Below are 14280 nucleotides of genomic sequence, written 5' to 3' on the forward strand. Positions count from 1 at the left end.
TCTGGGAAACAGGGGCTGGATGTAGGAGCAGCCCTCCATTATCATCACTCTCAGTGACCCAACTGGGGAAAACTATACCTCCTATCCCAACTCTGGGCTCTGAGGACTTAATCAGGTAACCCATGTGGACTAACAGAAGTATAAATTGGGGGGAGGGTAGGAGAATCTAGAATGGGTAGTAGGAGGTAAGTACCAGTTGTAGACTTAAGCTACAGCAGCAGGGGCTGTAGTCTGTCCCAGATCTTCCTCTAAGTTTTCCCAGGAAAGGAAGCCCATCAGGATCCTGAAGGGATCGTTTTAGAACTTATGAACAAACTGACCTGACAGCACAAGAAGTGGACTGTAGTGGAGACTATGGTGTGCTGCCCAGATTGCTCCCTTCAGCACCGAAGCCCTCACTTCCCAAGCTGCTGAGAATGCGCACAGCTCTCATCTGAGTTCCCCTCTGGGTACTGCCTGTGTCTGAAATCAGTCACCTCACCCAAGACCCTTTCCTGGTCAGCATGGGGTTCTATAGGTCTGGCCACTTGCCTCCACATGGTACACATCTAGATGGCTCAAGCCACCCTAGCTTGAGCTCCCTGGGGGACTAAGGCCTTTGTTGAGACTGCGTCAGCTCAACTTCTCCCTCTACCGAATTTTGCTTCCTTCACGCCCCAACAGGTGTTAATCTAGAGGACACCCCAGTAAACTTCCTGCACCTAAATCTCCAACTCAGTCTGTTTTACCAGGAACTCACCTCATGACAAGTATCTGAACACTTTTTGAGATTCACTATGTGGAATGTTGCTCCTGTGCTCAGTTTCAGAGCGCGTCATCATGGTGGTGGTGGTGTGGAAAGATGCAGTGTTAAGTGAGCTTTCCATTTCAAGGACAGCAGGGATTGATGGCAAATCTGACAATCAAATGGCAATTGCAAACAATACTAGTGCTCGACCTGTCACAGAGTTCTGGCAAGTGTGAGGTTGGATACAGATATTAGTGCAACTATTGACGACAGAACGCTCAATAGCAGGGATGGCTTTCTGCAGATGAAAGTAGTTAGTTGGCTTGGCAAGGCAGGTGAGCTCAAATAGGATGATTGATAGAAACCAATTTCTCTGGTAAGGGTAGCAGTAGAGTCAATGGTCTCGTCTTTATCCTTCCTAAACTGCAAAATCTCATATTTATTTGAGTGACTCTGGCACAATCCACTTGTCAACAGTTAGTCTTTTTTCCAGGAATGGACCTTGAACTATCTACTTGCCTCATCTCCTATTCCGTAATTACCTACGAACTAGCCCCATATCTTAACCTTGGTCTGGAAACCAAGGTATTTTCTTTTTCAAAATTTCAGGAAGTGGCTGAAGAAATAAAACAGAAGTTCCCTTTTTAAACTTCTTTCATCCCAGCATCATTTTCTCCGACAATTTCCCTTAGGCCTTATTCAGACTCCACTGCGCTTGTACTGAGGGCTGTATTAGCGTACCTAATAAGTTTTAAGACCGTAAGGCGTATCAACTTGTTGAGTAATTTGTCCACAGCAACTGTGGGCTGTAGCCTGCAAGTGTATTCTCTTTTTTCCTTTTCAGCAGTAAACCCCAGTGGCTCAAGAGGACATCCCACATAGAGGTCCTGTCCCCAGTCTACTCAGTCCAGTAAACAACACCTAAAAAGAACACAACCTCTTTATTTTTTTTTTCAGATACAAACATTTAGTTTGGATGATGAGAATGAGCTATCGCTATCATTTATTCCAATGAATTCCAATGTAGGACGAGGCTAAATAGATCTAGACTCTTTTGGTCTATTATTAATATTTAGCTTATCAAATCTACAGCCTGGTACTTCTGGAGTAGGCCTGCCCCAGTAACGCTAGATGTGATAACCGCTGAAGATGGCAAATATGGACAATTCAACGTATATTCAGTCTAGTCTGCTGTCGCTGTCTCCATATGCTTTCTAAAATTCCGTGTTTGGTCAGAGCTGGGAGTGACATCACGGTGCTGGCCCATCATCTTCGCTCCACCTCTCTGATTCTGCTTTGCTGCTTTCGAGGTAGAACAGGTTCAGATGGTCTGGGAGCCTGTGGAGCTGGCAGCTTGCTGGGCTAACCAGTACTTATATCTTTTGGTCTTGGGCCTCTCAAAGTTCACCACAGACATAGGTACCCTCACAGTGTCAAGCCCATTTACCTGTACACAAAATAACAGTAATCTTCAGATCAGTGGGGCAGATACGAACTAACACCATCCAATCCCAGCTTTCTACCCAGTGAGAAAAAGGAGACAGGATGTGAAACACTCACCGTCACCTCACACCAGTACTCGCCCCTCTGTGTGATAGGCTCTTCTGGTAACTTTAATGCATGTGGGGCAACCACAACACCAAGCTGCAAAAAAAAATCAATCACAGCCAAAGGGAACTCTGTTTACATGGTTGCCACTCCAGGCAACCTCTAGATTTTCCTGTACAGGGGTGAATAAAACGGGGAGGTTTACCCTGGCTGATCCCATGGAAAGGCACAAACCGCCATAAATAGTGGCAGAATAACTCAGTCCTAATTTCTCAGAAAGGGAGGTGGATTCACAAAGAGACACAGGGCTTGAGATCAAACTCACTTCACCCACAAAAGTAAAAATTCTCCAGTGAGTCACATTTCCCCAGGTTTTCCCTAGCTAGAGAAAATAAATGATCCCACCATCTTCTCCTATCAGTCTTCAGAATCTATGTGACCATCCTTAGTTATTTCCCTCCCACACCCCTGCAAACCAAGAACGCTTTCCCTAAGTTGGACAGCCACATGTAAATCAGCCAAGTTAGAACACTTCCTCACACCATACACAAAAATAAACTCAAAATGGCTTAAAGACTTAAAATGTTAAGACAGGACAACATAAAACTCCTGGAAGAGAATGTAGGCAAAACATTCTGACATAAATCGTACCAGTGTTTTCCTAGGTCAGTATCCCAAAGCAATAGAAATAAAAGCAAAAGTAAACAATTGAGACCGTTTACAAGCTTTTGCACAGCAAAGGAAACCATAAACAAAACGAAAAGACAACCTATGGACTGGGAGAAAATACTTGCAAATGAAGCTACTGACAAGGGCTTAATTTCCAAAATATACTATCAGCTCAAACAACTCAACAAAAAAACAACCTAATCAGAAAAATGAGCAGAAGACCTAAATAGACATTTCTTCAAAGGAGACATACTAATGGCTGACAGGCACATGAAAAGATGCTCATCATCGCTAATTATTAGAGAAACGCAAATCAAAAGTACAATGAACTACCACCTCACACTGGTCAGAATGGCCATCATTAAAAAGTCTACAGATAACAAATGCTGGAGAGGGTGTGGAGAAAAGGGAACCTTTCTACACTGTTGGTGGGAATGTAAATTGGTACAGCCACTATGGAAAACAGTACGGAGGTTCCTTAAAAAACTAAAAATAGAGCTACCATATGATCCAGCAATCCCACTCCTGGGCATGTATCTGGACAAAACTATAATTCAAAAAGATACATGCACCTCTGTTCACGGCAGATCTATTCACAATAGCCAAGACATCGAAACAACCTAAATGCCCATCAACAGATGAATGGAAAAAGAAGATGTGGTACGTATATACAATGGAATACTTACTCAGCCATAAAAAAGAATGAAATAATGCCATTTGCAACAACACAGATGGACCTAGAGGTTATCATACTAAGTGAACTGAGACAAATGCCAGGGCTTCCCTGGTGGCGCAGTGGTTGAGAGTCCACCTGCTGATGGGGGAGGACGCGGGTTCATGCCCTGGTCTGAGAGGATCCCACATGCCACGGAGCGGCTGGGCCCGTGAGCCATGGCCGCTAAGCCTGCGCATCCAGAGGCTGTGCTCCGCAACGGGAGAGGCCACAACAGTGAGAGGCCCGTGTACCGCAAAAAAAATAAAAAAAGACAAATGCCGTATGATATCACTTATATGTGGAATCTAAAATATGACATAAATGATGTATGAAACAGAACTTCCCTGGTGGCACAGTGGTTAAGAACCCACCTGCCAATGCAGGGGACATGGGTTCGAGCCCTGGTGCGGGAAGATCCCACATGCCACGGAGCAACTAAGTCCGTGCGCCACAACTACTGAGCCTGCACTCTAGAGCCCATAAGCCACAGCTGAGCCTGCGTGCCACAACTACTGAAGCCTGCGTGCCTAGAGCCCGTGCTCCACAACAAGAGAAGCCACCGCAATCAGAAGCCTGCGTACCGCAACTAGAGAAAGCCTACGTGCAGCAACGAAGACCCAACGCAGCCAAAAATAAATAAATAAATAAATAAATAAATTTATATTAGAAAAAAGATCTATGAAACAGAAACAGACTCAGAAACGTAGAGGACAGGCTTGTGGTTGCCAAGGGGCAGGTTGCATTGATTTACATGAGGCTATCCAACTTAGGGAAAGCGTTCTTGATTGGTTTACACGGGCGTGGGAGGGAAATGACTTGTGGTTGCCAGGTGGGGGAGGGATGGATTGGGAGTTTGGGATTAGCAGATGCAAACTATTATGTATAGAATGGATAAAAAACGAAGTCCTACTGTACAGCACAGGGAACTATATTCAATATCCTGTAAAAAACCATAATAAAAAAATATGAAAAAGGATGTATATATATGTATAACTGAATCACTTTGCTGTACAGCAGAAAATTAACACAACATTGTAAATCAACTATACTTCAATTAAAAAAAAAAATGCTTTCCATAACTCCAGCTGGATGATCATACCCTTTCCTAACAGAGGGATCAATCCTGGGGTAGCTTCTTCTTCCCAAGGGTAGTTTCCACCCTCAGGGGTACAGCAGTGTTTGGGAATACTCACATTTCTGAGGAAGTGGCGGGCAACTATTTCAGGGTTTAGCTCCCATTTGACATTGTTCTTCATCCCTACCTGCAGGTGGCATCTTCTGAGAAATTTCACTGTCTGAGAGGAATTATACACAGAAGATAGGTTAGAGTTGTAATCAAAGGAGAGGAAACATGTTAGCAAGAGGCCAAGGGGCACACAGTCTGAGAGGCTATGCACAATTTCTGCCTCATAGCCAAGATGGGTGAGATGATGAATACGAAAGATAAAAATTCTCATTGTCTCAAGGCTGATATTATGGAAAGACGTTTTAGCGATGCTCTGAAAGGAAATGCTGCCTATATGTGGCTATTCCTAAGCAAGGAGAAACAGGCCATGTCAAAGTTAGGCTCATCAGGGACTTCCCTAGTGGTCCAGTGGGTAAGACTCCGTGCTCCCAATGCAGGGGGCCCGGGTTCAATCCCTGGTCGGGGAACTAGATCCCACATGCACGCTGCAACTAAGAAGTCTGCATGCTGCAACTAAGACCTGGCACAGCCGAAAGAAAGAAAAATTTTTTTTAAATTTTAAAACTTTTTAAACACCGCCCCCCAAACCAAGGTTAGGCTCACCAATGGGGGCTGCTGGTGTATCTCAGGATGGAATGATTTTCACAGACTGTTTTAACACAATATTCTGGCCCTTCAATCCCACCCCTACACCATAACAATTCCTCCCTGCTTACAGAACAAAGTATAAATTCATTAGCTGAGGATTAAAGATGTTTTGTAAATTATGCCCCAACCCTCTTTCCAGTCATATATTTCCTAATAGAAGTCCTCTGTTTTAGCTAGACTGGTCTACTTTCTATTTTAAAACATGCTTGAACTGAGATATCACCTCACACCTGTCAGAATGGCTATCATCAAAAAGAACACAAATAACAAATGTTGGAGAGGATGTGGAAGAAAGGGAACTCTCATATACTGTTGGTGGGAATGTAAGTTTGTGCAGCCACTGTGGAAAACAGTATAGCGGTTTCTCAAAAAACTAAAAATATGACCTAGCAATTCCACTCCTGGGTATATGTCTGAAAAAACCAAAAACACTAATTTGAAAAGATACGTGCACCCCAATGTTCACAGCCGCATTATTTACAATTGCCAAGATATGGAAGCAACCTAAGTGTCCATCAACAGATGAACTGATAAAGAAGGTGTAGTATATATGTGTATATACACACACACAAAAAAATATGTATGTGCATACACATACACACACAATGGAATACTAAGCCATAAAGAAGAACAAAATCTTGCCATCTGCAACAACAAGGATGGACTTGGAGGGCATTATGCTAAGTGAAATAAGTCAGAGAAAGACAAATATTGTATGATAACTTATATGTGGAATCTAAAAAATACAACAAACCAGTGAATATAACAAAAAAGAAACAGATGCACAGATATAGAGTGTAAGACAGGCTACAAGGATGTATTCTACGACATGGAGACTATAGCCAATATTTTATAATAACTGTAAATGAAGTGTAACCTTTAAAAGTTGCATAAACTTTTTTTTAAATTAAACAACAATAACACGTGCCTTAACTATCTACTTTTTCTCCCTTAAGAATACCTTTCCCACCCTCCTGGTCTATCCAAAGCCTACTAATCCCATAAGGCCTAATTCAATCCCATCTGAAAAAAATCCTTTCCCAATCACCCTAATCCATTTTGGTCCATGTCACTCATAATTTACTGCCTTGAGTTTATCACTTTCTCATGTGTCTATTTTCTCTCCAACTTGTCTGTAAACAACCCCGAAGGCAAAGTCCTCATCTCACTTTTCCATGGGTCCCCTGGTACCCAGGTTGGGGCCTCCCTCAATAAACTAGAGCACTTCACCCAACAGGTCAGGATATCCTAGGATATCTCAATACCAGTTATGGTAACCACAACACTTCCCTTGCCCCTACCTTGTGCTTAAAATCAGGAGACTTCAAGGAAATCAAGAAGTCTTTCAGGAAGAGGTTGGTGACTTTGTAGGTGACCCATAAATAAAGATTTTCTATGTTTCTACTCACCGTCTCACCTTCCTTGGTCTGGATCTTCTCTAATTTTCCTTCCTGTCTCAGCTAGAAAAGAAAGTTACAGATGAAAGAAAAATGAGTTTGTGGTAACTAATAACAAACTCTTGCTATGCTTGGCATAGGCTGGGCTTCTGAATTCCTGTTCTAGCCCCTACTTCATCTGAAAATGAAGTAGGGGCTAGAAGAAGTTGCTAGAGATAATCTTAAGGTTTTAATTCCTCCAAGTCCCTCTGCCGTCTTCCGGGCTCACCAATTTCTCCTCTTCAAACAGCTTCCTGTTTTCAGGAGACGCATATACAGCCAGTCCTTGAGGAAGTAGTCGATTACGGCCTACAGATTTTTTCACTGAGACCAGGTCACCTCGGACTCCAAGTTCTGCCAACAGAGAACAGAGACACTGGATCAGAATTATCGAGCAGTCCCTAAAAAAGGAGATGATCAAAGGAAAAAAGACCTCTTATTCTCTCACAGTGCTTATTCTTCCTAGAAGAAATATTAGTATTCGCTAGGACTACACTTAAGAGATTTCTAATTCATTTCTTTAGGACCTGATTTAGAAACTTAATATTCCCTGTACAAAGTGAAGCACTGTCCCATCACAGGATTTCAGTACCTGTGGCACATACTGTCAGGTCTCTTTCTCCCCACACACTGTTAATGATGCTGCTGCATTCATGTTCTGATTTTCTATGTAGGAGCCCTATGTCACCATCACAGTACTTTTTATGGCTTCCTCTTCTCAAATATGAACTGGTCATTCCCCCAAATTAGTAAAAGGGCAGAAAAAAGCTGATGCCAAACAGGACCAGCCTGAGACAGGAAGCACCTCTGCCTGGGCCTTACCCTCCACCGACTGCGTGAGGATGAGCTCCAGGTTGTCTTTGGGCCGGTGTTTCGTGTCCTCCGCCAGCTTGTAGACGCGGTGCCGCCGGTGCAGGCGCGGCTTCCGGCCCTCTCCCGCTAGCGGCACCTTCCACCAGCGCTCCACAATGACCGTGCCCTGGCGGCCGGGGGAGCGAGGGTGAGCGAGTCTCCACAGAGAAGCCTCCTCCTCTGGCCGCCGGCCCCTCAAGGAGAGCCCACCACCCGCAGGCCGGGGCCCCACCAGGTCTCAACACGCCCCAGTCAAGGAGCCCCAGAACGCACACCCGGCCCTCACCCGACTGTGAGACAGGCTGAAGTCGCGCTCCGAGCCGGAGGTGCCCCCTTCAAGTCGCGGCCGGAGGATCTCCCAAACCCCTCCTCGCACCAGCCGCTCAGTGCCCGCCCGCAGCAGAGACCTGCCTGTAGCCGCCGCCATGTTCTCGGGCGCGGATGGAGGCGTAGAAGGCCCCCGGCGCCGGCGGCAGGAAAGGCCCCCACCGGGTGCCCGCGGCGCGCCTGAGCCGGCGCGGCTCTGTCCGAGCTGAGCCCAGGGGAAGCCCGGGCCCGGATTGGGCTGCGACTAGGCTGCCTCGAGACCGGAGATCTGGGATGAATGCTCCACGATTCAGCATGCCTCTACTCCCTTCTCCCAATTTCTTTTCGGGGGAGGGACACCCATAGCCACTGACACATAGTGGAGTGACTGTTAGGTGCACTGACACCGGGAAAGACACCCTTTCCCTCTTGGCTTCACTTTGTCTTTAAGATGGGGGCTTCGACTGAGCTCTAATAGCTCTCTGAGGGCACTTCCAATTCTGACATTCTGTGATAGCTGGATGCTGAGGGGAGAGGGTGCTGCTCTCATTTTTCCTTACTTCAAACCTGCCTAAAAGTGGTGGAAGGATCGGATCCTCTGGAAAACTTGCAAGCCCCAGGAAGTCGTCTAATCCTTAATCGTGACACTGCAGTATTTAGGCTCATGTTTAAAGAATTCTAAATCAAAAGGGAGACGGTTCCCTCCGTGGAGGGTCTCAGTACTGGGGAGTAAACCATATAAATGGAGTGAATAGGGTCTGTTTGGCAGAAGAGATTTATGGAAAGATGCTCTATACATCCTGTTATTTGACACATAAACAGCCTTTGACCATTAGTCCCTCCTCCTAATTACACTTTCTTAGCTTCCAGGACACCAATTTGTTTTTATTTCCTTCCTACTTCACTATTTTCCTTCACAGTCTCCTTTGCTGATTTCTCTTTTATTCCCCACTTCTCAGAGGGCCCCCAGGACTCAGTTTTTGGATCTTTACTCTTCTCAATGTACACACTCTTGGTGATCCCATTCAGTCTCATGGCTTAACGTACCATTTATACGCCAATGACTTCAAATTTCTGTCTTCACCCTAGTCTTCTAAACTCCAGACATGAATATCCAACTGCCTGTCATCTTCCCCTTACATGTCTAATGGACAATTCAAAGTTAACATGCTCCAAACTAAATCCATCTCTATACCCTGCCCCATAGTGCCTCACCTGCAGCCTTTCCCCTCTCAGTTGATGGTAACTCCATTCTTTCAGTTCTTGGACTCAACTTCTCTCCTACGCCAGGAAATCCTGTAGGTGCTACCTTTATACTATTTCCAGAATCCAGCCACATCCCATCACCTCCAGTGCTCCACCCTGGAATAAGACACTATCTTTCTCCTGGATTACTGCAATAGTCTCCTAACAAACATCGTTTAAAGCTCTACAGTTTATTTACAATACAACAGTCAGAATCTTTCTAAAAACACAGGTCAGATCATGTCTCTTCTACCCAAAACCTGCAATGACTTCCCCCTTTACTCAGAGTAAAAGAAAAAGGCCAGACAATGGTCTATAAGGCCCTACAATGACCTGGCCCCATTAGCTCTCTTCTTTTTCTACTCTCCCTATAGCTTATACTACTCCACCCACAGTGGACTCCTGGCTGTTTGTGGAAAACATTTGACACATTCTCTTTAGGGCTTTTCCACTGGCTGTTGCTTTGACACAGAATGCTTTTACCCTCAGATGCTCGCTTGGCCTAAATCCCTCACCCCCTTCAGGTCTTTGATTAAATGTCACCTTTTCAATGAGGCCTATTTAGATCACCCTATTTATTACTGCAACTGCGCCACCTCCTTCACACTCCTGATCCTTCTTTATTCTACTCTATTTTCCTCCATAGCAGCTATCATCTAACATATGAAATCATTTTCTTGTGCTTAGTGTTTAGGTTTGTTCTTTCACTGTTAGAAGTTCCATGGGGCAGGGGATCTTTGTTTTGTTTACTGTGTATCCTAAGCTCATAGTAGGCCCTCAATAGATATTTGTTAAATGGATGAATAAATGAATATGCAGAAGTCTCAAACTGGTGGCCGCAGAACCAAATTTTACACACCATGTTGATTTTTTTAATCAACAATTTTTATTTTTTAAGTTAGTAGCCAATATCTTTTTAAAATTTGAGAAATTTATCACAAAAATCAATCTTTCCAGTTTCTGTTGAAAAATCATATGATCTGGTACCACTGAGTCTGCATTCCTGCATGGCAGCTGTTTGGAGCTATTGTGTCACTTTTTTTTAGGGTGTGAGCTTTTTGTTTTGTTTTGTTTTTTTCCGGTACGCAGGCCTCTCACTGTTGTGGCCTCTCCCATTGCGGAGCACAGGCTCCGGACGCGCAGGCTCACGGGCCCAGCCGCTCCGCGGCATGTGGGATCCTCCCGGACCGGGGCACAAACCCGTGTCCCCTGCATCGGCAGGCGGACTCTCAACCACTGCGCCACCAGGGAAGCCCAGGGTGTGAGCTTTTCATTTGGCTTCAGTCCCACCCAGCAGCTCCACTAATTTCCATTAGTTGTCCAGGTCCCTGCAGGCATTTAGTTTGCAATTCCTACCCTATAAGGCAATGAGAAAGTTCAACAATGGGTAGCACCACTGGCTTATTAAAGGTAGGGATGATAAAATATTTAACTGATAGGAACCAGGAACCAACCAGTCAGGTCAGATGCTGGATCAGGGCCTTAGAAGCTTCCTGCAGTATCAGACCCCAACCCTTTAGTTGCTGAAGTGTGTGTTTGCACATGCACATGCCAGAGAGGAGCCCACATTGTGTGGGCACAAGTGGTCAGCCAGGGCTGTTTACCAACCACTACAGAAGCCAAAGTATTTTAACTTCTGGTGTAGCTGTGAAGTGCATACTAGTTGAACAGGAGCCTTGGGGCTACCTAAGAGGGTGACGGGGTAGGGAGCAGCAGAGAGGAGTCCTGAGGCGGTGTAAGGGCTAACGCTTTGTCCATGTCATAGTGCTCACCGTGTCACAATGGCACCAGTTGCCTAAACCTCTGCCACCCATCCCTGAACCTCACTTTGCCTCGGGGAGGCACTGAACTAAGAAACTGCCTCGTAACAGGTCGCGCCCCTTTATCTACTCCCTTTCTTATATCAAGAGGGGAAAAACACGGAACTACCTCTACCCGATCTGGTCACCATACGCCTATTACCTTTACCGTTACAAATACCGGATCACCCTCCGGGAGAAGATGCTGCCTTGTTATAAAAGGTACTTGTTTTCATCTCTACTTGTAGTTGTTTATATACACTGTAAAGAAAAAAGAATTCGAAAGAACTTCCCAAGTGGCAAAAGATGATAATAGCAAAATAGGGTAGAAGGCCTGCATGGAGCTTCATAAACGTTTTCTATCTGGCTGGCTTGGGAAAATGGAAACAGATGGGTTGGTTCACATAAGATACAGAAGATGGTGCCAGAGCCTGACCCTGTGTACCTGGAAGTTAAGAGTCTTTCCCCATCTCAGACTCAGAAATAAACTAATTTGGACCTCTTTTTCCCAATCAGCATCACTTATAAGGAACAGGAGCACTTGACACTCCGACCCCGTTGCTGTCTTCAGTGCTCCTGAGTCCCTAGTAGGCCTTCACAGGGGCAGAAGCAGCGAGCAGGGTGATCAAGACGAGCTTAAAGAACTGTATTCGGTAAGTGGACTGGGAGTTGGTGCTGTGACATGGCAGCCCCTTGCGGTAATGATATCTTGCAAAGGGACATTAGCTAGTTGGAAAATAAATCATAAGTTAGAGCTAGATGAGACCTCGGAGCTCATGTGTAAAAGCTACTTTATAGACAAGGATTCTCTGGTCCAGAGATCTTAAGGCAAGGTCTTAGGGCTGGTGGTGAAAAGCAGGATGGGAAAAGAGAAAGGGGAAACAAAGATAGACTGTATTAAGACATAAAGCTGTTTAGATGCTAAGTTCTGGGACTAGAACCCAGAACTCCTGCCCTTGCCTTTGTATCATATCTCAATAACATGCCTAGGTATGAGCTATGCATTTTAAATAAGAAATGGGAGAATTTAGAGAAAACATATGATGGAGAAAAGTAGAAGAGTATTATCAGTGAGACAGTAAATAGATGGCCCAGCTTTAAGCTCTCTGATGTAAATACGTTTCTGAATCGTTAGAGCACACTGAGCGAGGTCAGCAGGCAGTAATACTCCATTGACTCCAGATTCCAAATTATTTGTATCGAAGAGAACTCCATGATAGGAACAGAGTTAGGTCCCAGGACTGAGGGATATTGAGTAAGACCTTGGCTCCACTTTTCCCAGGCTCTCCATCAGCCCCTGCCTTGCTTCCACAGACACACCCAAACTGGCCTGAGATATGATTTGAGGGTTAGGTGAGCACAGAAATAGGAGAATATTACTCTCATTTTTACTCCTTTTCTAGGCTGGGAACCTGACGGTGCTGGCTACCGACCCCCTGCTTCACCAGGACCCGGTGCAGTTAGACTTCCACTTCCGCCTCACCCCCCAGACCTCTGCCCATTGGCACGGCCTTCTTTGTGACCACAGACTCTTCCTAGATATCCCATACCGGGCCTTGGATCAAGGCAGCCGGGAAAGGTGACTGAGCCTGTATGGGGGAGAGGGGAGCAAAGAGGTTAGGGGATTTCGCTCTTATGTCATAATCAGGTAGTGGGCATGCTAACCAGTGAGGGCTTATTCAGGAGCTGGATACATTCAAACCACTGAACAAGCCTGTGAGCTGAGCCAGGATCTGGGGTTCAAAGGATAACAGCCCATGGGAGGTTGCTAAACTGATTCAGAAACACAAGTGGGAATGCATAAATAGTTGAAAGGAAGTGCTCTCTAGCTGTTTGTCTTTATAGAGTGGCCCCTTCACCCCAAGCCCCTTCCATGGCATGGTGTCAGTCCAGTAGTGTATAATCCCTTGGCTTCAGAGAAAAAAATCTATCAAAACGAGTTTAGCAACTTTCATTTCCTGGCTTGGGTCAGGAAAAACTAATAAGATCTCTTCTGCTGCAAGTAGGCATCTTTCTGGATTTTGAGTTTGCTGAACATTACATTGACCATTTTCCCTCTGGTCCCTAGTTTGACTGCAACACTGGAGTATGTGGAGGAGAAGACCAATGTGGATTCTGTGCTTGTAAACTTCCAAAACAACCGGAATGACAGAGGTGGGAATCTGCTCTGTCCTTCCTGGCCCTTTGTGCTGAAGCAGCTGACAAGTGACTTTTCCTTGGTAGACCTTCTTCCCCTCACTCTTTAAAAAAGGGCATGCTCAGGCAGTTCAGGGATTCAACACCCACCCCCTACTCCACGCCAAGGAAATTAAGGCATCTAGCATTCCGTTCATTCAAGTCACAACTAGACTATCAGGAAGGCCCTGCACGTAGATTTCAGAATCTAGACTGAAGGAGCACTGGTGAAATTACAAAGAAGCCATTCAAGGGATCTGGCTGGTAGAACAGAAAGGATCTCAAGTGTATTAAACACCTATAGAGTGAAAGGGTCAGGCATTAGGCCAGGAGGATAGGAATATAATTAACCAGATGCTAGGCACACATTACAGAAACTACACCTCCTCCCTCAAGGAGTTTATACTTCATTGGATAAAAGACAAAGGTGGTCAAGAGTTTACTATACCTTCCTGGTATAGTAAACTCCAGCCAGGTTAGAGTCTAGGTTTGTTTGACTCCAAAGCACATCATCCCACTGCCTGCACTACACTGTTTCCCACACCCCCCAAGTCATTCCCTACTGGAAGAAGCCAAGGCTGGGGGAACAGCTGTACTGAGTTTCAGAGTGTTCTAATTTCCTCTCTCTTTTCACAGGTGCCCTGCTACGGGCCTTCAGCTACATGGGCTTTGAAGTGGTCAGACCAGATCACCCGGCCCTTCCTCCCTGGAACAATGTCATCTTTATGGTGTATCCCCTTGAAAGGGACCTAGGCCACCTGCCCAGTGAAACTCCCTGAACATGCTTATTCTTACTCTGTGAAGGGCTCGGAGCCTTGATAAATGAGAACCAGGGGCCCAGGATGTGATTCAGAACACCTTCCATCTTAGGAATAAAGGGTAGTGCAATCCTCAAATGTTCACTGTTTCTTTGAGTCTCACAGAGCTGAATTCATTGTAGGATAGATAGATAAACATTTGATGACTGAAAAGAT

General features: G+C 45.2%; 2 protein-coding genes across 2 annotated transcripts; one reads left to right on the forward strand and one right to left on the reverse strand.

Annotated features, from left to right (window-relative positions):
• Positions 1 to 1649: 1649 nt before the first annotated feature.
• Positions 1650 to 8213, reverse strand: MRPL9 (mitochondrial ribosomal protein L9). Its single transcript, XM_060030009.1, has 7 exons — positions 8068 to 8213; positions 7752 to 7908; positions 7159 to 7283; positions 6903 to 6953; positions 4853 to 4954; positions 2288 to 2371; positions 1650 to 2174 (listed from the first exon to the last, which is right to left on the reverse strand). Exons 1-7 carry the CDS (start codon positions 8206 to 8208, stop codon positions 2049 to 2051), a joined length of 786 nt encoding a protein of 261 aa, XP_059885992.1. The 5' UTR covers positions 8209 to 8213; the 3' UTR covers positions 1650 to 2048.
• On the forward strand, positions 8207 to 14085 carry OAZ3 (ornithine decarboxylase antizyme 3). The gene is given in 7 exon segments (XM_060010878.1): positions 8207 to 8296; positions 11187 to 11353; positions 11648 to 11708; positions 11710 to 11784; positions 12535 to 12710; positions 13200 to 13285; positions 13943 to 14085. Coding segments are annotated over 7 exon segments (798 nt in total).
• Positions 14086 to 14280: the final 195 nt, after the last annotated feature.

This window comes from Delphinus delphis, chromosome 1, assembly GCF_949987515.2.
Source record: "Delphinus delphis chromosome 1, mDelDel1.2, whole genome shotgun sequence".
In the NCBI taxonomy this organism is placed as follows: domain Eukaryota; kingdom Metazoa; phylum Chordata; class Mammalia; order Artiodactyla; family Delphinidae; genus Delphinus; species Delphinus delphis.

Excerpts from the sequence above, each read along its gene's own strand:
- MRPL9 (XM_060030009.1), bottom strand. The coding sequence starts at position 8,208 with ATGGCGGCGGCTACAGGCAGGTCTCTGCTGCGGGCGGGCACTGAGCGG. Across the intron at positions 7,284-7,751 it reads CCTCACGCAGTCGGTGGAGG|AACTTGGAGTCCGAGGTGAC; the intron begins GTAAGGCCCAGG and ends CTCTGTTGGCAG. Across the intron at positions 2,372-4,852 it reads CCCGCCACTTCCTCAGAAAT|CTTGGTGTTGTGGTTGCCCC; the intron begins GTGAGTATTCCC and ends TTTTTTTTGCAG.